This window comes from Chelonia mydas, chromosome 2, assembly GCF_015237465.2.
Source record: "Chelonia mydas isolate rCheMyd1 chromosome 2, rCheMyd1.pri.v2, whole genome shotgun sequence".
In the NCBI taxonomy this organism is placed as follows: Eukaryota; Metazoa; Chordata; order Testudines; family Cheloniidae; genus Chelonia; species Chelonia mydas.
This window is the reverse complement of record NC_057850.1, coordinates 171,663,229-171,686,540: the sequence shown is the minus strand read 5'-3', so window position 1 is coordinate 171,686,540 and position 23,312 is coordinate 171,663,229. Positions and strand designations below refer to the sequence as shown.

The 23,312-nt window shown below is 39.7% G+C and overlaps 1 protein-coding gene and 1 long non-coding RNA gene across 5 annotated transcripts in view; one reads left to right on the top strand and one right to left on the bottom strand.

The window, feature by feature from the left end:
* Nucleotides 1-12,539, top strand: part of CDK13 (cyclin dependent kinase 13) — a 56,215-nt gene extending 43,676 nt beyond the window's left edge. For all 4 annotated transcript variants that reach the window (XM_037890016.2, XM_037890018.2, XM_037890019.2 and 1 more), the window contains 7 exons: nucleotides 844-945; nucleotides 1,058-1,135; nucleotides 3,848-3,964; nucleotides 4,795-4,926; nucleotides 5,620-5,825; nucleotides 9,213-9,758; nucleotides 11,122-12,539. In XM_037890016.2, the coding sequence (XP_037745944.1) occupies nucleotides 844-945; nucleotides 1,058-1,135; nucleotides 3,848-3,964; nucleotides 4,795-4,926; nucleotides 5,620-5,825; nucleotides 9,213-9,758; nucleotides 11,122-11,969 (2,029 nt within the window). In that variant the 3' untranslated portion in view covers nucleotides 11,970-12,539. The remainder of the gene's footprint in view (nucleotides 1-843; nucleotides 946-1,057; nucleotides 1,136-3,847; nucleotides 3,965-4,794; nucleotides 4,927-5,619; nucleotides 5,826-9,212; nucleotides 9,759-11,121) is intronic.
* Nucleotides 152-18,587, bottom strand: LOC122464640. The gene is made up of 2 exons (XR_006288846.1): nucleotides 15,156-18,587; nucleotides 152-5,929 (listed from the first exon to the last, which is right to left on the bottom strand). It is a non-coding gene; the product is annotated as an uncharacterized LOC122464640 (long non-coding RNA).
* Nucleotides 18,588-23,312: the final 4,725 nt, after the last annotated feature.

The window sequence follows — 23,312 nt, the reverse complement described above, 5'->3', positions numbered from 1 at the left end:
GTGATTGAGGGTGGGGTGAGAGAAGATAACAATCAGCAACCATGTATTCTGTGGTAAGGGCTGCTGAAAACTGGATATTCTACTGCATCTCCTAAGGATATACAAAAATAGAGACTTCTGCTGAAATAGATTTGGCAATAGCTCTGTTCTGTTTTGATACTTTCCATTATTTTATTCTGTCCCCAAACTTTCAGTTTTCAGTCTGATAAAATTAAAGTAGATTTTTGTAGTGACAATGCCTCCAAACACTGCAGAAGTCTTTCAGTGGGAGCTGGAAGTTTTGATAGCTTGCGAATGTAAAGTTGGGGCTGTTGGAATCCGGGAAGATCTGGGAGTTTTGAAACCCAAGAGGCAGTTGAAACTTGTGATAGTAGGGAAGGGCTGCATCTATGCTTCTCTCCTTTGTGGGCAACGGCAGAGGTGACTTGAATTTTTGTTTTCATTGTTGAAGTCTTTGTTCATCACTTCAGCAACCAACTTCCTTGTGCCAGTAACTGCACCTAACAGCAGTGGATGGATATATTAACTAAATTATTATCACTAAAATGATTAGCAATTAAATAGTTAGCAGTATAGGTATATAATTCTGAAGCCTGATATTTAATGCCCCATGAATGTTTACTTATCTCTGAGATACTGTTTCAGGCTGTCCTTTGGTAGATTTAAATAGGTGACAATGTTTACCTTTATATATAGTGGCAGCAGCCTCAGTATTGGTAAAGGGAATGAAAAACTGGAACGTTCTTAAAACAATAGTATAGTAGTGAAACATCACACTTTTATTAGTTCACTACAATCTCATTTTAAGAGAAATGTTGAATCTTTCTATCTTCTTTTTTTCAGTCGACCATATACCAACAAAGTTATTACTTTATGGTACCGGCCTCCTGAACTTCTGCTTGGAGAGGAAAGATACACACCAGCCATAGATGTCTGGAGCTGTGGGTAAGAAGTTTTAATACAAAAGTGTTAAGTGTAAATCATGAACCAAAATAAATCTCAAATAACTTTTATATCAAATGATATTGATGGAATTATATAAAACTTTATTTTACAGCTGTATCCTGGGCGAACTTTTTACTAAAAAACCAATATTTCAAGCAAATCAGGAACTTGCTCAGCTGGAACTGATAAGGTAACTTTTTGATTCCACAGTGTGGTTGGTGCTTTATAAAATCATAGACAATACTTTTATTTTTCATGAGCATTCAAAAAAATGGAGTTACAATATTAACATTTAAAAGGTGTCAGAGTTGTTTCTCAGAATAAAAATGGTGGTAGCTTTTGGGGAGATGTAAAACAAACTATTCAGAATTGGAGAAGTACTTAGTAGCTTTCCATGGCATAAGCAATGCAGTGGTAGGTAGGATTTTTTATAGTGCAGCTGGAGTTACCCCTTACTGAAACCCGTCTCACAACGAGGCATTTGACATGCTCACCCTTTTAAGCAGGTGAGACTGCAGCTTCCTTACTCCATTCTCCCATCAGCATGTTAAAAGGCCAATATGGAGAATAATGAATGACTGTTTTAAAGGGAAAGCTTTGCTCAAGGCTAGGTTCTCTCATACTGCTGGTCCTATGTTGCTTCTTCATTCTCTCACATGTCTGCAACTGGCTTCTGTCTGCTGCAGGAAGGAGTGTTTCTCTGCTTTCCCTCAAGAGTTGCCAGATATCTTGGGGAGGTAAAGGCTTTCTTCACCTTCCCACCCCAGTGGATCTTCTCAGGCAGTAGCTGTTTGAATTAGTAGAGTCAGAGCCTCTTTTCTCTATTCAGGTGGCAAATGCTGGCTCCTGCTTCTAATATCATAATCAGCCTAGGCAGTGGGATGGAATCTTCTTCCTACAAAAGGAAAAAGAGGATGAGTCAGTGAATTGGTCCTTTACCCTGATCTCTTTTCACAGGAGGTCAAATATTTGATTCTGAAAAGCAATAAGTTACATGGGCTGTAAATGCTATATGTAACATGTAGGAAAGTTGGTCTGTAAAAGTGTAACAACCCTTCAGAAGGAGCAAAACATGGCGATGGTCACCCTGTTGTCATTTTACACTATCAAAACAAAACTCATATTGTGTGAATACACGTTTGTTGTTTTTGCTTTAACCACAAGATGGCAGTGTAGCACTTAATTCCAGTTCTGGCTTTCTTTACCAAACTGGACATAGTTTTGTATAGAGTGAGTTGATGTCATTTGTAAAATTTATTTTGATATCAAAAGGACACTGTCAACTAATTGTTCATAGCTTAATTTTTTCTCTTTATTGTTGCTGCACATTTAAAAATTTAATACATTATGACTGTTCCCAGCACATTTTAACTGGAACCTAAACCACCTATAATGGAATAGTTCTTAGTCATATCGTTGTCAATTTTTAGCCTGCAAGCCACTTTAATTAATTCGATGCTTCTACCACCAACATAGGTGACTATCAACATTTTGTGATTTTTTTTTTTTTTTTTATTTCCCCCCGTGGTCTTTCCCTCCGTATTTCAAGACCACAGATAGACTTGGATCAGGAAAAAGTCTAGAGGAAAAAGTAGCATTGTCTTAACTTCTTTTTCAGAATATGCTTTAGATAGTATAAATATGCACAAAGGCAGCACAGTGGTATAAATATGGTCTATAGATAAGTCTCTAGCTATCTAGAAAATACTTCTAGTCTTCTGGGAATCCAAGGGCCATAAAAGGTGGTAGGCTCTTCTGCCCAACACCACCCTATTTATAGGAAAAACTTGCTGTGGAAGTTGAAAACAAACAAGCAGCATCAACCAGGGATTTATGCAAATTTAGCTTTCTGGCTGCAAGGCCCACAAAACATAAACCCTACTTTTCACGCTTAGTGGCCTTGTCTAGACTAGGATGAAAGGGGTACTGTTAAAATATGTTACTAATACCTTCTGACTAACACTTTTGAAAAAGCCTAGTGTAGACGAGGCCCAATGCCTTCAACATGGGCTAAGATTTGTTGAGTTAAAGCCTGAGGAGAGCTTGGGTTTTAACTCCATCAGGTTTGCTTGTATTAAAGTCTACACTGTCTGGTCCACAACAGACTTTTGAAAAATGTGGTGGCTAACACATTGGAACACCCCATCTTTAAATCCTATGCTAGACAAAGCCAGTGGAAGGGACAAACTTGTGCAACCACATATAGGGAGGTGGGCTGGCTCAGTGACCCTTTCCTTTGGCCAAAAGATCGTTTTAATTTTTTTAATTCAACCCCCAGTCCTTTTTCTTAAATTTAAAAATCAAACACCAAATCTCCGCCACCACCTTTGGTCCTCACAAGGCACCTTGCTGTTCTTTAGCAGATAACTAAATTCTTAGTCAGCAATGGAGTGTTGTTTACTCCAGTCATTTGTCAGAGTTCCTTTCCACACCAAGAGTAAAAGAGAGAAACATAATAGATCTAAACTCATCCAAATTCACTCCTGCCCTTTAAATTTCTCTCCTGTCTAGCCGTCTGTGGAAGAAACTGACCTTGCATTAGGGTCCATGGGATGCTACCTGAGTATGCTAAGTGGAGTCTTCTATCATTTTCAAGAACACAGTAATTGTTTATAAAGAGCCTCTACTCTGGAGAAGTGTGGGGGAGGTAACAGTTTTTCTAGTGGCGTATTCGTTGGCCTCTTAAGAGTGGATATTTACCTACACTTCCTCCCCAACTCTTGAAAAACCTCATGGCCATGGATCACAGGCAGCCTGTGAATATGTCCATGGAGACTAGAATTTGTTTTCTTTGTATTAACAGTGCCTGTGAGTATAAAACTACAACTACACACCTTGTTGTGTTTGATCTCATACATTGATGGTTTTGTTTTGTTTGTTTGTTTTTGTTTTTGGTGTATAGCCGAATTTGTGGGAGTCCTTGTCCTGCAGTCTGGCCTGATGTAATAAAGTTAGCCTATTTCAACACCATGAAACCAAAGAAGCAGTATCGTCGAAAATTGAGAGAAGAGTTTGCTTTGTAAGGATGGAGCCTTCATTTAACCATCTGTATTCCATTAAGTTTTCTTAGGTCCTTTAAGAATTTCAGTATTTTTCAAAGATTTGTTTCTGGGTTCAGTCAAATGTAGAGAGAAGTGACCTGAAGTTCCTATCCTTCCCTTGATACACACACCGAGCTATTATTGTTGTTAGTTAATGGGAGCTGTGTATATGTATCAAGGAATTGACCCAAATATTTCAGCCACCTGTCAGCTTTGTACTTCGGAAATGGTTGCTCTTTGGCCCTGGATGCACCTGCTCATTGTCCCTATGGCTAAAAGCAGGTCAGGGTACTTAGTCACTTTTAACTGTGATTGCCTAACATTAGGGACTTGTTAGTCATAAATTCAGTATATAAGACTAATTCTCTAAGCCATGTATCCTAAAATAATGCCATTGGAGTTGTCTCGTGCAAATAACAAACATGAAAGTTACGGAAAACATCTGTAAGATTATTTTAAAAACTGCCTTTTCTCCTTCAACTATTTTGGGGTTTAGGAAAATGTATCATCCTGTTTATATTAGTGGAGCCTACTTGTGTAACTTTAAAGCAGTAGAATTATTGTCTGTAGCCCAATTAAAAAGTATAAATGTCTGTGCTAAATTCCAAAGTGTATAGTAATATTAGACCCTTGTTAAAAGGAAAACTTTTAAAACAAATGTATTAATATAAGGCCCAAGTTTTAAATCATACAATTAAACGCTACTTGACAAAATTAAAAAATACAAGTTTTATAGCACAAAGATGTGGCATCTGAAATAACACAAATGTGACACCCCCCACCCCCATTTTTCTCTCCTTCTTGCCAGTATTCCACCAGCTGCATTAGATCTGTTTGATTATATGCTTGCTTTGGACCCTAGCAAGCGTTGCACAGCTGAACAGGCTCTTCAGTGTGAGTTTCTGCGAGATGTGGAGCCTGCTAAAATGCCTCCACCAGAGTAAGTTACTTCCTGTGGTAATGTCAGTGCTTACCTGATACAAAATGGGAGTGTGTATTTAATGTTCATTGCGTAGTGGTGAAAACAAAGGTAGTACAAACATAATACCTAATGTGACAGATATTAGTAACCGTCCCATTAAGAGAACTGCAAAGTTGAGTGGCTCCTGTACTATGAATGAGAACTGTTCCCTAGCTCCGTGTTTGATTTGTTAGTCAGACATTTTGTACATCTTTCCTAGAGTTAGTGACCTTCAAGTGTATTTAGAAGAATGAATGTCTCCAAACAACAAGGGTTTAAAAAAAAAAAAAAGCAAAAGCATTTATTCCCCTATTTTAAAGCAAAAATTCTGGATTACTGTTTAGAGAATTGCAAGTTGCTGAGTTCTTATACTAGAGCACCTTTCCTGTTTGTAAACTCTGTCAATCCAAGTAGACAGCATTGTCATGTTGAGAAAATAAATATTCATTTTGTTCTGCCAGGAGGACATTTGTTTATGAGATGAAGCCAGTTGATAAATAGTTCCATCTAGGAAGCTCTTCTGAGATTATGCTTGCATTACACCTTTGTTATGAGTATGGATTCAAAGAATCCCTACAGAGACACCTTTTCAGATCTTATGTTGTATATTGAGCATTTATTTTAATATTTTGTACACAGATAATGCTGAATATTTACCATACTTCTTTACAGCCTTCCTTTGTGGCAAGATTGTCATGAACTGTGGAGTAAGAAACGTAGACGGCAGAAGCAGATGGGAATGACAGATGACACAACAGCAGCTAAAATTCCAAGGAAGGATTTGTCTTTAGGCCTGGATGATAGCAGAACCAACACCCCACAAAGCATGCAGACTTCTTCCAAACTCACAACTCAGGGCAACTCTAGTGTAGCACTTGGTCAGTAATCTTTTTTGTCATTTTTAAATTGTCTGTTACTTGCTCACTATGCATCTAGAAATGTAGATGTCAGCACTTTCAGAATCTCGAAAGTTCTTGGAATTCTTAAGAGAAACAAAATAGTGTAAATTTTAAAAATGCTAAAGATTTATCCTGTCCTTAGTAGTCAGCATTCCCAATATGACTCGCATAATGAGTTTTCACCTTGACCAATGTCAAAGCTTTAAAATATCTTGACCTGCCTGGTAGTAATTTTAATTTTTGGGGTGGTGGGGAGGGGGTCTGTTGTCCACCTCAAGGTTTCTTATAACCCCGCCCATAAGCAGGTGTTCTAACTCATAATGTACAACTCTTCATAGTCTAGAGCAACCTCACTGATCATGACATAAATTGAAGGGAGAGGGTTTCATGTCAAACATAATCTTCACAACAAATAGATTCCTCTTCCATGTTACATAATCTTCCCTCTCCCAAGTATATCTGCTTTAGCAAATCTCTTCTAGCTGGTAATGCTGAACTGAGATACTAGCTAATGAGGGAGCTCTTATAACAAGAGAATTAGTGAGCTACTTATACAGTATTCCCAGCCCCACCCATTAAAGCAGAAAACCAAGCCTAGAGTGTCTTGCTTGGTGGTACAAAAAACTGCTTAGAAGCTACTAGAAAGAAAATGTTAATTTATAACCATAATCGAATGGGGTGTCTCGTTATGCAGGAGTTGGTACTACTGCCCTTACTATAAGCAAGGTGTTTTTTAACTTGCATTCTGAAATACAGATTCTGTACATTGTGTGTGTGTGTGTGTGTGTGTGCAGGGCCGCTGACAAAGAAACAGACAAGAGTTTGACATATAGACAGCTTTATGATGCGGCAAGCGAGTATAAAATATAGTGTCACTAAAGTGGGAGCTGCAAGAATTGAAAGAGCGAATGTGTAGTGCATTCATTTAAATTCTGTATGGACAGTAATAATCTCAAATCCACTCTCCAACAGTAGACCATAGCTCCAAGTATATGTTGCAGAGATGTACTGATATAGTTCTCATGACCCATATAGTTTACCGCCTCTTGCTCCTGATCATCCTGTTTTTCATTTTAATCCAGCAATCTATTTCTGCCACTCTTTTGCAACAGTAGCCTCAAGTCTTGGCAAGACTTTCAAACTCTGCTTATCCCCTAAAAATTTTATCCAATGCTGAAGATTAGCAAAATGTATTAGAGTCCCAGTGGTTGGAGTTATTTTCTTTATGCTGTTATAACACTTGGTCACCTCATAGAGTACTAACTGTATTAATCATTACTAATACAGTATTAATAGTACATATCAAATACCAAATTAACCAAAGAATTCAAAAAAATTATTATTCAGCCCCATGTCATTCGTGGCACACGTGTAAATATAGAAGAAAATATACTTCTCCAGGGTGGAGGAAGCAGGGTTTTAGTGTGTGGTGGAGTAGACACAGTATTGTATAAAATTGAAAATGTCTGTGTTTCTGTTCTAAGATTTAGGAGTGTGTCCATGCTGAATGAACAAATACACAAGGCCATGGGGCAAACTAAGGAGCTGACACACAAGTGCAGGCTTTATCCAGATTTAAATGAACTAAATCATTGCACGTATGACAATGCACAAAGCACTAACATTTTTCATTTTGGGTAAAAAATAATTTGTCCTGGATTATTTGCTACTGTTCTGGTTCTTATGTGAAGCTCTTGTCATTACATTTTATAACTTAACAGTGTGTGTGGAGCTCACTTATGATTTCCACCAAGAATTTGAATTCCCCTATGATATGGATAACTTCTAAAATTTGGGGGTGGGTTGAAAGATGCTGCACTTTTCTTTGTCTCCATTCATATTGTCTCCTGGATTTTCAGTTTTGGATTCTGAGAAATATCTTCTGTTCCTGGTTCTTGAACAGACCATTTTCAGATGTCACGTAATTTGCAGCAGGATTGACGTCTGTTATGTGGCTAATTAATACATCAAGAGAATGCAGTGCAAAGTGTCTGAGAGAGTAGAGTTCTGTGCATTGCCAAATAAAAATAAGTTAATTGTTTTTGAATTCCCACTGTCTTCACTACATTTTAGCTGGTAGCACCACAGCACAAATTAATAAGGAGGCTGATTTAATTTTGCAACAACTGTCTGCTCACAACTGTGTCCACTTCAGTGATGAGTCAAATGCCAAGGACAGAAAGTTTTAAAAATTCCAGCTTTCCAGGCATTCATTGGATGCTGCCAGAAGTTACATTACATTGGTAGCCTTCTAGTTTCACATGTGAAAGTTCAATTTTGACGTTGGATATTTGATATCAACCTGACGGAGGCACTGTTTATATAAATAGGAAGACGTGATACCTTTTCTTTCTTTATAGAAAAATGAAGCAATTTCCCCATTATAATTAAATAAGATGTTATCCAACGCTTTTATTGTGTTCACCAACTGGCAGATCTGGAATTGAAATTCTAATTATTAGAATTTTGTGGCATTCCCAATTAACAACAGTTTCTTTTCTCTTACCAGTCATGCTGCTAGGTATATGTGCTCTCTTTCATGATGAATCTGTAGGTACACCTTGAATAAGGGATCCTGTTCCATTCCTGCTTCATATTTGAGTGTACCCTTGATCTGTTCTGTCTGTTTAAAGTTCATAAGTCTCATAACACAAATAAGAAGCCTCACCATAAAGTGCCTTTGTGGGTTCTTTTAAAACTTAGACTACTTTCTCCAGCTCTTTAAAGCTAGCACTAAGTGACTTAAAACCCATGCTTCTGCTCTCATGTGGCTGTCTCCCGACACCTCTGAAATCAACAGAACAGTCTTCTATCTTACTCAGCACTTTACTTGTCCTTCTCAGTAGTTTTGCACTTATGCCATTGCCTTCAGATAGCTCATTAGCTTCTGGGTCAGTTCGTCTGGTCACCTTAGCAGGTGTCACAGCATACAAATTAAGCATCTGGAGGGTCAGGGTATGACTGGAAATGTGTTTTGCAGTTGGCCACTTTTTAAGCAAAGGGATGTAATATGTCAAAGATAGGAGACTTTGTGGTGACAGGAAATCTTACAGCTGTCTAAGGCAGGTGGCCTTAAACCCTGGCTTCATTGTATTGTGGAAAATTGAGCTCAAACATGATGTTTCTCATCTGTCTTAGTGTGTGGGCGTGCCCTTTGTAAGTCATTTTCTCTGTATTGGATCATGCTATTCGATTTCCTATTAATACTCTTCCAAATGTAATTAATTTGTAAAAGCATTCCATTTCTGTATTGTCAGAAACCTGTACTTTGCCAAGAATATCAGCCATGGGCTATTAAGCTTGATTTGGAGCCTCTGAAATATGACAGTTCTAAATAACACTTTTAAAACTCCTTTTTGTCTTTAGTGAAAACAAGCACTGGACAGCAGTTAAACCAGAATGAAGTGGCAATCCTGCTAAATCTTCTACAGTCTAAATCAAGTGTTAGTATGGCACATTTTGCCGAAGTGTTGAATATTAAGATAAACGCAGAGACTCAGCAGCAACTAGATAAAATAAACATTCCTGCTGGTATTTTGGCAGCAGGTGAAAACCAGCCAGAGCAACAGCCGCCTCCACCACCACCAGAACAGGAGCCTTTACAACAGCCAGCAGTCACTCAGCCAGCTTTACCACCTGCTCAGCTGACACAGCCTAAAATTGAGACTGATGCTGCCCAGGCAGCTGTGCAGAGTGCATTTGCTGTTTTGTTGTCTCAGTTATTAAAGACTCAGCAAACAAAGCAAAAAGATCTTGTACTAGAGGAGAAGGAGAATGGATCAGGAAATGAAATGTCGTTACAACTCAGGCAGCCTCCGGAGCCCCGCACTCCTGCATCGGATAACCAGGAGGACACGGAATCTCCAGCATCTGTTTACCCACATCTGATCAAATCATTATACTCATGTGCAGGTACTTACAGTTTTTAATATTGATAAGTAGATATCTTGACCCCCCGAGAGAGTGACTTGGAGATAAACAGCTAACAACATGCTTTGTACCCCATGTATGCATGGTTACTCCATATCCATTAGCAAAACATGCACAGGAGTAATGACAATGAGGACGTGAGAAGTAATTTCATTTCCTTTTTGTCACTATCTTTAAAAAAAACAAACAAACAAAAAAAAACCTTTCATCGTTAAATGTGACTGATTTTATTATACTGTACGTATACAGCTTACTCTAAGGTTGGTAGACATGCAGTTATACTGACACTGTGTTGTTGTTTGTGTTATTATGGTAGCACCTCGATACCCCAGTCAGAGTTGGGGTCTCATTGTATTAGGTGCTGTACAAACAGTTTAAAAAAAAAAAACCAAAAACCTCTGCTGAAAGTTTACTGTCTAATATACATATACACCTGTTTGCTTTTCTGATGGAAAGTTTGGCAGCATTTCTCAGTGTGAGGAATAACTGGTTTTGACTGGAAAAATAGATGGTCTCCTTTAGTTAATTGTAGATCGTTGGTTTACCAACTTTAACAGAGTCCCTTTAAGTAAACTCCTTTTGTTTAATTAACTACAGCATCAAAATTTGTCCATGCCTACTTCCTTTAGTTACCTGACCAGTGTGTGCAAATTTTCCATTTGTGAAATGAATATAGTCAACTTAAAATTTTCATTAAAATTCTGTATGATTTATATACATACTGTGCACACATGAAATGTTTACCTCATGGAGCGTCTCAAAGTTCTAATTCTTCTGTTGAATATCATGAGATTAGTATTTCAGCCATATGGCCTCAGTGCATTTTGGTTTACTTGTTACTAAATGGCACTGGCGGCTCTGTAGAAGAATATTGTGAAAGAATGTAACATCTCTACCATTACCATTTGTAGCAGCCTTTCTGTCCCTTTCCCAAAACCCATCTCCGTATGGGCTTTGGCCCACATCTTTGGTGCACTTTCCTCCTGTTCTGGCATAACATCTGTTGCAACCAAACTCCTCAAGGATACTGTGCAATTCCTCTCCTCCTCCTCACTGTCCCCCGTCTTTAAGTTAGCTGATCAGGTGTGCTTGCAGGAGGATCCTGAAACTCTGTTCTGAAAAACCTTTGAGGGCAGTGTCTTTTTGCTTCTCTAAAATGCCTTTTCTCAGTTGCTCTTAAACTTAATTTTAGTTGGTTAACCTTTATTTTTTGTGAAGAAGTGCATTAGCAAACCTTTGTGATATTTTTGCAAAGTGTTTTTTCTTCCCCTTCTGGTATTGTAATTATTTGTCAAATGTAATTTCAGATCTTGTTCTAAGGCTCTTGTGTTTTTAATCCATTTAGGTCAAGATGATTTGGTTAGACAGCCTGAGCTGAGGCTTCTAAACCTAACACCAGAACAAGAACGCCCTCGCATCTTGCCCCCAGACCAGCGTCCTCCTGAGCCACCAGAACCACCACCTCTCACTGAAGAAGACGACCTAGATTATCGGACAGAAAACCAGCGTTTGCCTATTTCTAGCTCTTCAGGAACGGATCCTCATGCTGGGGTGAAAGCTGCTCTGCTGCAACTGCTTTCTCAGCATCAGGTTCAGCCAACTGAGGAATCAGTAACAACTAGTGTGGATTATCAGGCAAGAGACTCCTATGTATCTGACTACAAGGATAACTTTGGATCTTCTTTCTCTTCTGCCCATTATGGTGGTAGTGATGGAATAGGAAGTGGATCATCTGGGGCACTGGAAAGGAGAAGCTTCATTGGAAATTCAGATATTCAGTCTTTGGATAACTACAGTACTGCTTCATCTCACTCTGGTGGTGCACTGCCACCTCCTGCCTTTTCAGAACCGTTTCCCAGCTCAGTAACTGGTTATGGAGACATTTACCTCAACACTGGTCCCCTGTTGTTTAGTGGAGATAAAGACCATAGATTTGAATATAGCCATGGCCCTATTGCAGTTCTGGGAAACAGTGGTGACACTTCCACAGGGTCAGAAAGTACTCATTCTTTGTCCACAAAGATGCACAACTATAGTTATGGAAGTAATTTACAAGAAAACCCTAGTGGCATTAGCCACATACATGGACAAACTTGGACTTCTTCAGCCCAAGGACCTGGATATTCCCAAGGATACAGGGGACACATTAGCACATCAACAGTCAGAGGGCGAGGCAGAGGATTACCATACTGAGTATCTGTTTTTCCTCAGGCACATCGTTTTTATCTGGAAAGACTTTTTTTCTAGCTGCAGTTTAAAGCAGCAATCCAACAGACTTGAATAATGTTAATTCAACAGCTTTATTTTTATGTGGAAAAGGGTCTTGCATACATTAGGAAAATTTAAACTGCTTAAAACTCATGCTGTCTGGAAACTAGATCAATTGATTGTACATGTTCACAAATTCTAGTTATGAATTTTATTTTGTATTTTGGCAGTTTTAAGTGGATGCTAAATTTAGGGACATCAGCTTTTTATGGCACTCTTTCAGATCTTCTGAACTATGCACATTTGTGCTTTTTTTTGTAAGTTTGGACCAACTTTTATGTAAAAAATTTTACAACAATCAAAGCAGGGCACTGATTTATTTGGTATTTTTCTTTTTACAAAACTACCTTTAGTCAAAGGTCACTGTCAGTCTTTGCACTGCTTTCAGTGTTATTGTGGAAGGTGTACTTTGTGCTCATTTCAGATAATAAAACACAACCTTTCTCTTGATGCAACAATTTTATAAATATTTGGTCAATGTTATTTTTTTCCTTTTAAAAAAAAAAAAAGATGGTGTAGTAAAATGTGTCCTCATCTCCCAGACATTTGTACAAAAACTGTTTTACTTGAATGGTAAGTGCCTTAACATGTAAGTTTAAGGTCTGCAAAAATTCTCTACATTTTTCTTATAAAGGAAATTCCCTTTCTTTAAAGTTATTTTGTAGCTCGATTCAAAGATTAATACTTAACTATAGATACACTACATTAAAACACAGATAATTATAGGCAACTTGGATAGAGTGCATTTTAAAGTGGCGTATTTGCCATTTATGTCCGCTAAGCCAGTTTAGTAGGTATACGAAGTTTTCTGTTAATTGAAATGACCTTCCCCATACTGAATTTACTGAGAGAATGTTAATGTGAATACATTAAAGAAAGGTAGGTTTCCCTCAACTTTTTTCTAAAAGCTGTATTCCCTTCTGTAGTCCCTCTGCCAAATAAGGTCTACTTTATACTGAGCTATTGGATGGTAAAATAGACTTTAAAGAAGATAATGAGATCAGTCTTTTTCTTCAGTGTCAGCTTTCCACACAAAACTCATGAACTGTCTCCTCTTTTTACCACATATAAAAGCATTATGGAAAGCCTCCAAGGTTAAAGACCAGTATTTAATGCAGTTCAAATTTTCTGGAAACTGGGATTGTGCCAATTAATCCCTTCTATATTCAGCTATTCCATGGATCATTGTAATACTCGATTTGAATCTGTCTTTGAACAACAACAAAAATTACTGTAGCTAAAATTGCTACCAGAAACCACCACTCCAGTTTTATATTAGTTATACTTTCCAGCATGTTTTCCTCTGAGAACAGCAGTCTCTCTCTCCTGCAGAGAGGGGATATGGCTATATTTTCCATGTACTGAAAAGAATGTTTAATAGCCCATATTGGAAACAATTTTCCAACTGATTATCCAGTTGATAAATTGATACATTATGTAACAGTGTTTAATTACTTTTTAAAAGGTAAAATTTCTACCTACACTATTACCAGTTTAGTCATGTCAGTGACTTCTTGGATTTTCAGATTAGAAGCCAAAGTTGTCTATTTCATTTAAAATTCTGGTTCTAATTTATGACTAATTACTGCAGCATAGGGTGTGAAGAACATTAAAATGTAGCTAAATAGTGTTCAAGTATCTGCAGTTGTATCATGGTGAGTCTCATCTCTTTAGGCTTCCCTATAAATCTCATAGTTATCCAAGTTCTCATCAGCCACACTAGAGAATCCTACTGTCTGAAAATAAAAGCAGCTAAGCTGGAAACAAATATTTGTGACCTGAATAGCCTGTGTTTAAAAGAAATTAAACACTTTATATAAAATGATACTGTGTTTGAATAGTTTTCTTGAGTTAAACACATCTTAGTATTTTTTGCAGGGGAGAATAAATGCAAGCAGAATAGTGTTAGTATTGTCATTTATGACTGGACAGTATTCAGCTATAATGTCTTACCATTTTTATAAAAGTATGCGCAGATAAAACAAAAGCCAGGCTCAACAATAAAAATCTAGCCAAAGACTTTCAACCACATACAACCTTTGTGGCAAGAAATGCATGGTCAAATATTAATGTGTACTGCACTTCCAAAAATAAAGCCTTGTGAGACTTCACTAAGAAGCAGGTAAGTCCAAATGAAAAATAGATGATAAAGAACAAATCGGGAATAAGTGGTTTTGACTTTCAACAATAAAATGTGAGGACAAAATCATACCTCTTACAGCTTCTTGCATAGAGGTAAACTTTCAAGTCAGACGATGCTTATTTCACCTACGTTTCTGTAAAAAGCCGCTCGCTCTTGTCTGCATAAATAGCGATAGAGCAGTTTGATTTATGAACTGAAATACTGTGACAATTAAGATGTTCCATGTAGTTAGAAACTTTGGCATGTTGAATGTATTGGTTGATATCAAAACATCTGACTAATTTTAGACTTTAATCTTGACTGAATAAGAATAAAAGAGCAATTAGAAAAGGATACAAAGCTGATTGGCAACAGATTCATTAAGATTTAGCAAGTCCATTCACATGCCATTGCTGGTATATGTATTGCACAGTGATTTTCTACTAATTTTAGTTTAAGTAATACTGGCCTAACATTTGAAAACCAATGGTCCACACTGTTCAAATATTTCAGAAAGTCAAGCTGAATTACTCAGCCACAATAATTTTGCCTCTTTTAAAACCCAGGCAAGAGATTTCTCCCACTTCCAGCCCTTCTGTGACATTTTGCTACCCTTCAAGGGTCAAACTCATTGCAAGGGTCAGAACAATTTTGGGGTATGAGCCCTATGATGCTCCCTTTACAAGCAGTCCAGATGAGGAGGTCATGTCTCCATCAATTCCAGGCTATGACTCAGCCCTCCGAAGGCTGCAAAAAAATGAGAGTAACCCCTGTGGCTGCTCTAAGATGTGCCCAGAGGCCATGCGAGCCCCTAGATGGGACAGAATATGGGAAGTGAAAAAATAGCTTAAAGGTACTTTGCCCCCTTTCCCCTTGGGATTACATCTGTGCTGCACCTCCTAGAAGTACTGCAGAGAATTGGACCAAACATCAAAAAGTGTTTTTCTCTACAATCCAGATTAAAGTAAAGTATTTGATTCTGGACCTACCACGTCAACGTTGAATACTTAATTTTGAATTAAGTGGTCTCCAACATTACCTGGAGTAAAAAAATTAAAAACACATAAAGCAAGTATGACAGGCATCACAATTTGCACTAATAGGATATTACATCGTTTCAGCCAAATGAAAAGGAGAGAGAGACAACATAAAAACAAATTCATGATCCTAGGATAAAGCAATCCTGAGTAGAACAAAGAGCAAAAAAAGAACCAAAAACACAAACAAACCCCTACCAAGTAACAAAATGATCTTTAAATGCAAATGTAATTGCTACAAAATTAAACTTACACATCTTAAAAATTGCATATTTATATTTTTCATACCTATTCCATACATATTTAATTACTATTACCTTTATCATCCTAAGCATCAGATGCTTAACGTTAAACAGAGGTGGAAGGAGTTTTAATGTAAACTATTGATGCTTTGAGTTTGCTGTTCCTGCTACATTTATATCAGGAGTTAGTGCCAGTTTGAAGAAAGTTATTAAGGCCCATCAGTTGCTGAGATTTATAAATAAGCTGTAAAACTAATTTTAAAACTAGCACAGGTAACTTCCATGCAATTGTTGTTCAGGCTAAAACTCCATTAGGTCCCAAACTACAGGATCTGGCCCCATGTTTCATTTCCAGTAGAGGAAATAAATTTCAGCCAAACTTCTTAAATTTTTCTTTTAGATTTAAGAGAAAAATAAACCCCCCGGGGCAAAGGATGAAAAGTCTCAGAATTGAATTATGTTGGTGGAAAAATCTTGGTTAATGCTTATAATTGTTTGAGGCAGTATTAATGTGTTCTCTGCAGTTAAGTATGCCATTCCATAAAAAAAAATTTCCAGAAAACTGATTCAGATCTAAACTGTGTTTCATATTTAAAAATTAAGTGCTGGACTTAAATTCAAACTAATTTTTGCTGAACAAGGTTAAGTACTCTTATCATAGGAATTATTTTAGGGCAACAAAATTTAAAATACTGAAACTGTTACTTCAGCTTACTTATTGTTGATATTTCTTTAAGCCATTTGTATATAAGATGTATTGAGTAGCCTGTAAATAAAATACCATGAGAACTTCAGCTTTTTTATCCTTGTTTTCCCTCCTTGGATATCAAATGGCCTATCAAAAAATTATTTTACATTTTATTATGATGGAGTAGGTTGACTCGCCATTCATTTTGGAATCCCACACCTTCAATAACGTTCAGTATATTAAAATCTGTAAGCCAGGCAGTCACCTTACTCCATTTGTGTATCTAACATTCATAATTTGTGATCATGGGAATGGAATATTAGTACCGCAGTGCTGATGTCACTAACCCATTGTTCACAGGATACCTAAAACTTCAAAGCCAAGTGAAGTGTCACAACTGCCAGAATAAAGATAAATTTAAAAAAATGAATTTAAATCAGGTTATTTTACATAGTGAAACAGATCAAGAGTCAGTGGGGTCAGGTTAGTAAAAAGGGGAATTTTTTAGTTAGCTGGCCAAATGAGAAGATTGCAGTGTGATTTTTAACAAACCAAGTTCAAATGGCATGAAGAGGTCTTGAATTATGGAGGGTTGGACTCTATTGTAGAACAAAGGGATAAATTATTTTACACTTCAAAGCAAGAACATGGGAGAGGAGCACATCTCTTCAGGGAATTAGGTGACTGGAGAACCTGCTGCCTGAGCTGTTAGTTGCTCTCCTGGAAAGTGGGATATGTAGATCAGTGAGGTATTTTAAGTAAAATACTAGGGATGTCCAAGTAGAGGTGCAGACGAGCTTTTTTTCTAGCCCACTAAAAAGGAGGATCCAGGCATAGGCCAAAAGTGATAAAAGCTCCAAATCAGTAGTCCAGGCTGTTTTTAATTTCTGAATTATTTTCATACCATGGTTGGAGAGAAATGCAGAAATCTGGCATGACTTCTAACAATAGTCCTTTCTACACTAGGATGACTTCTGAAAAATATCCACTGTTCACATTTTTAGTGCCATTGCTATTACCAGCACTAGGACAGCTGCTGCTGCGGCTACAGTGTTAAGGGTTTAGCCTTGCAGCTGTCCACCACTATTCTATCAAAGTTGCTAACACAACTGAAGCTGAACCAATGCAAGGAAATTGAAAAATGGATCAAATGTAGACAGTGTCAACAGGTCCTTTTTACCCAAAGATTTTTCTTTAACAAACTTCAACAGCATGACCATCTCTACAGGATAGCAAGGTAGTCTGTAGACTTTCCTATGTTTCATTTTCCTTCTAAATACTAAGTATAGTTCACTGTATTTAGGAGAAATACATTCTTCCTCTGGTGAAGTGGGGCACACGATGTACATGCGAGCTAGGCCAGCACACAGGCAGGAAATGTGCGAATACCTGATTTCAGGAAATAGTTGCTACCAACTATAGTGGAAACCTGGGTCTTCTGTCACAGATTTAGGCTGTTTCTTCAACTGCTGAATGGAAATTGTACCAAGGCATAGGGGAGAGAAGCAAGCGACAATAAGACTCCGGATTTCAGTACAGAGAACTCAGTGAGTTACAAAGGTTAGTAGTATAACAGGAATGAAATCAGTTGACAAGAAACAAAGGCAATGTAACTTTACTTATAAACTGAAGCATCGGAGTTTTCAAAGAACCATCATGAACAAGCGAAGTGGGGTTACAGATGCTATTTGTATATGAACCACATCAGCAACCACACTGATGTGCTTTCATGTATGAGGAATAGTGCCTGCAGCTGTCCATACACTCATCGTTCAAAGCATCTCTCGCAAACCATGAGCTTCTAAGGGTATGGTTACATTACAATGTAAACCTGGACTCAAGCTTGAGCTTAAACCTCCCCTTCTATCTACCTACAAATCTCTCAGCTTTGACCTAGGACCCTGTAGAGCTGGAGGGGCCAAGCCATGCCAGGATCCAGGGTTCAAGGCCTATTGAGTTGCAATATCAACAGTCCTGCTTGACTCGTGTCCTGGGAGCTTGTCAAAAGTATCCCAGAATCCCATGGGCCAGCTTCCTTAGGCCTCTATATCCCAAGAATCCTCAATTGACTCCAATGAAAATGGAATCGACCCCTCTTGGTTGGTGAACTGCAGCAGCTGAGTGAGCCAGCATTAACCCTTCCATTGGCTTCTGACCAGACAGCTGTGAACACACCATCAGAAAGCTTTCAGCATTTGCAACGGAGATTGACAAGCCTTTTTTGCAAAGTCCGTCGCTTCACTGTCATGAAAGTGCAGCCAGATTTTGATGGCTCTCTGGTGCAAACCCAGTAGAACCATAGTAAGCACGCTAGAATGATCGAGCATTACCAGCAAATAGCGAAGAAGCTGGCAGCATTGCAAATACATCAGACTTGTAACCAGCCTAGGGAGTGGCTTAAACAGCTCAAGAGTGAGTACAGGAAAACCAAGGATCAGAACCGCACCGTTGGCAACTCACCACGATTGTGCCCGCTTTCTGAGGCGTTTCACCAGGTGCTGGGCACTGCTGAGAACAGAGCCAATGGTGCAGGATGAGCTGGTCAGCTGGGATGGTGCCCTGCTGGCCTCAGGATCCAGAGTGAAGCCAGCAAAGTGACGCTGTTGCTGAAAAGGGTCCTGTGGGAGGTTCTGCCACAGGAACAGCAGCATGTCCTAGGGCCATACTTGGAGGAGCTGTTGGATGCCTTGCCGCCAAGGAACAGCCCGCCTTGGAGCCTGCAGCGGACACAGGTCAGAAGCCACACCAGAGCTTGGTAAGTTTCTGACTCCATTTAATACAGTAATGGGATGGATTTCCATTCTATGAACCAATGCAAAAGTTATTAGAAGTCTTGGCTAGAAGCATGTATCCACTAACAGCAGATTGTACCCCAGGGGCATGGTCCCCCACCCTCCTCTAACATGGAGTTCCAAATGGCAACTGGGGAATACAAACAGCAAAAACACCTTGAAAGCGAAAAGACAGATTTTTGCTAGGCCAGTCCTGCGTCTTAAAAATACTACCCTTCCACTGCCATTCCTGTAAAGTTCGCCGCTTTGTAAGCACTCAGCAGCGTAATGAGCCACCTGGAAGCAGTGAACCATGCAGGAGCAGGTAGAAATAGGTTCCATTCATAAATCTAGTCCATTTCAGATAAAGGTAGTCCAGGCAGTCAATAGGTTACAACAGAATTTGTCTCAAATACGGCTGGGGTTTGAAAATGCGTCCAGAAATGTGCAGGGTGAGGGGGAAAGGCCCGGGAGTGGAGTTACATGTGTTTGCATGCAATCATAACTGGTTCAGCCAGGTGGAACCTAACACAAAATCCTGTTGATTCCCTCATGAAGTCTGACCCAATCCCAGATGCTGATAGATGCAAACTCCTCCCAATCCCAGATGCTGATAGATCCAAACTCCTCCTGCAGCATGAACTCCAGATAAGTAGTCACATTTTGGGGAAGGACGTACGTTCCAGGGCCACTTTGGTAGGTATCCAGGCCTTTCCACCCAGATGTACTGTTCAGTCACTATGCATTTCAATACGCTGGCTGCATACGCTGCAATTTTCTCACTAGCAGGTTGAAATAACATCTTCTTTTGCCAGTCGGGCACCACAAGCCTGAAATGATTGGAAAAGCCTTTGTAACATGACCACTGACTGCCCACCTCCCATCCCCAGCACAAGTAGTTCTGCAATTTTTAGAAAACAAAAAACACAGTTTTGAATTTACAATTTACCATTGCCTCCACACCTCTGTTGCTGCGATTAACCACGCTGTGTCCAGGAAACTTCTGTGGTCTGAAGCATCCCTCTCACAACATACTGAGGTTCAGTTTGGAAAAGTAACGTTTGATGTCCTTGAAGTTCCACCAGGATTTTTTCTGTTCTCCTGCACTGGGCTATTTGAACCAACAACTCTGTGTCTTGTCCTATTCCAGGCCCCTCAACCTCTAGTGGCTGCTGTACCGCCACAGTTCAGTACAAGCCTGGCTCAGCGTAGCTTTACAGATTGTTCCAAGAGGAAGTGTTTCCGTGATCAACCTATAGTTGAGGTCTGGCCGGGGCCACCAATCAGGTCCAGTACCAAAGATAGAGGGACGTATGGCTCAAGGAAAGGCGGAGGCTGGCTGTGGGGCTTGAGGACCGGTACTTGCTTTGCAGTTTCTGGAACAGGAATGGCAGCTAAGGGAGGAGGCCAAACCTCAGCAGAGAGAGCTGTTTGAGCAGCTGATCTCAATAATGGCTGCAAGAGTACTGGCTTTTGCTGCATCATTTTTTGTCCCCTGTAACTGATGTTAGTGTAGTAATGACAGCTGGCCTGCCTGGCAATGCGGGAACGTTGTACTTTAAAAAGACATGTTTATAAATAAAGCTTTTTTTGTCCCCAAGAAAGTTTATTGCTATCACTGTGTGACATCATTCAATGTGTATTTAAAAGGATAATGGTAACCACATGATCAGGGACATCTAGGAATTAATAAGCAAACACCATTCCTCCATACAGTTAGGTACATCGACCCACACACACTTCAATCACAATATGGATTCATATAAGGAAGTCAATTCATGATGATCAATCACCCCCTGCCCCCATTTTGTAAGTGGTCATGTCATTCATAAGTACATAAAGGCATGGCACTCAAGCCCCTATCCCTCCCCAAGCACTGAACCTCCACCCCAAATCAATGAGCCCCACCTTCCATTGGGCCAAGCAAGTCCATAATAAGGGAGCACAGAGCATCCCTGACTTCCATTGCCTGGGTGCATCCAGTTCCAGCAATGGTAGGGCCCTTTCTGGCTGAGTCTACTGGTTCAGTGGCCCCTCACTGTCAGGTCCACAGAAGAAAAGTCTCACAAAGCTTGTGAAGAGTGCAGTAATGTGCACAGCATTGCTGACCCTGGCATGCAAACAGGTCTGTAGACATTGCCAACAGGACTTCAAGGTGCCCAAAACGTTTCAACAACCATTCTACACCTGCTGAGAGTATATTAAACCTTTTGCCAGGGCTTCTTAAGGTTCATATGTCAAGGCAAAAGGGGGCAGGCGGTGGCCCCTAGAATAATGGTGGGGATGGTAATGTCATTTGGTGGGAATAGTGTCCCAGCCTATCCATGAATGTAGATTCCTAATCAGCAAAAAATTTCCTACATGAAATTTTCAATGCAGCCCATACAGACATTCATAAATCAGCCTCTGTGGTCCATTAGGGCCCACATAACAATGGATAGTACCCTTTGTGGTTTACTCATGTGCTCCTTGAGGAGGGTAAACTACGGGCACGAGTCCCATCAATGGCCCTAGCGCAGTTTGGAAACTCCATTCTCTCAAAGCCAGCCAGCCATTACTTCAGGAATATCTATTATGCCCACCACTTCGGGTAAACCACATGCCTGATTGCCTCAGAAACCTCTGCCAACACTCTACCCACAGTCTATTTCCCAACACCAAACTGGTTGGCAAAGCCCTGTAGTAGTCTGGGATAGCCAGCTTCCAGAGGCCTATAGCAATCCACTTTTGGAATAGCATGGGTGCCTTCATGTACCTCTTTGCACTGGAGGGTCTTGGCAAGCTGCTCACAAAGCTCCAGAAATGTAGCTTTCTTCATGCCAAAGTTCTGGGCCCATTGTTTGTCATTCACATGATGCTGTGGGCCTACCTGTGCTTGTTGTCCTGCTCCAAAAAGCGTTGGCCTACATAGGGAGCATCAGCAGCTAGAGTGAGTGTAATGAGCAGCATCAGCCAGTTTGAGTCTGCCATGCCTGGGTACTTGTGGCGCTGTTGCCTCCTTTTCCTCCTGCTCCATCATAAACGCAGTCAGGTGCCTTTTGGTGGGTCAGAAAACACAGCTGAAATGTCCACCAGCATCTCACGAAGCTTTGCCTCTTCCCCCACACAGGAGTGAAAGCGCAAGCAACAGAAGTTCTTCAAATGGTGCCTCCTCCATGTTGCTGTCTCTGGTAGTTGGAGCGCACATACCAAAATGACTGCTCAGTAGGCTGTGTTGGCAGGCTGCTCAAACTTCCTCTGGTGTGCAGGGTGGATAGTCAAGTTTTCCCGCAATTCACTACAGTCAAAAGGCTGGAGCGGCTACAACACGAGAGGGTGTTAGGGAGTCTGGGACATAGCTGGTTTGACTCGGGTCTGCGTGCTGCTGTGTGAACATTGTAGCCCCAGGATCAAACCCAGGTTAGAAAATTCTTAATGTAGGGTTGACAATCAGTGTAGATGCTCAAGCCCTGGATTCTGTAACCCAGGGTCAGCTGACTCAAGTCCCGCTAACATTTGCAGTGCAGACATACCCTAGAATTCTACATTTACCTTGGCCAGAACACATTTAAAATTTAGACTTTTTCCTCCATGCAGACTTTCTGGCAGCTACAAGAAGTATGTGGGAAGATAACTTCCCCCTCCAACTGCACCTGCTGGAAGAAGAGCAGCACCGCCTACACTTCAAAGCTGAAATGTCAGTGCTGCTGTTTCATACAGTCTGAGGGGTTGCGATGTTGAAATTCATTAATTCACTTCTCATGACTGCTCAGTTCAGGCTTTTTGTAGCCGCCAGCTTAGGGAACCCTGAGGCTATAAGATGCATCTCAATATGTGAAGTAGTGGGAAATAGTCAAGGCACATATGACAAAGCTAGCTAAACTCTGCATGAACAATTCCTGTAGGTGTCAGGGATTGCACGGTGGGCTTAGTGCTGTTTCATTGCAGGATGATCCTATGCAGCCTAATGGGTCATTAGATGAATGAGCGAATCTTTCGTGAAAAAAATATTTTTAAATATATCAAAACATAGAGAGTAGAAGAAACTTTAATGTGCAGTAAACAAAGTAACTTTTTAACTCTAATCTTAGAGTTGGTGTCCTCTGCCTCAAATTTACTGCATTCATACAGTAAAAAAATGGCTTTTCTAATGGCCAGTTTTGCAAACTCAACCTGGGACTTGAGAATCAAGTTTCTGTTCATGTATAATTACACTCGTGGATTCTGAAGGAAAAATTCTGTCCTCAATATAATTGGGGGCAGAATTTGGCCTAGAATTGGAACTTAACTAACCGTTCTGCTGATGTCTGAGCCTCTGATGCCATCTCTCTCTCACACACTCAGAATAAAAACGTATTAACACTAGATTTTTATTCTTCGTGTGTGTGAGAGAGATATAGGAGCAGCTATGACTATGAATACAAAGTGT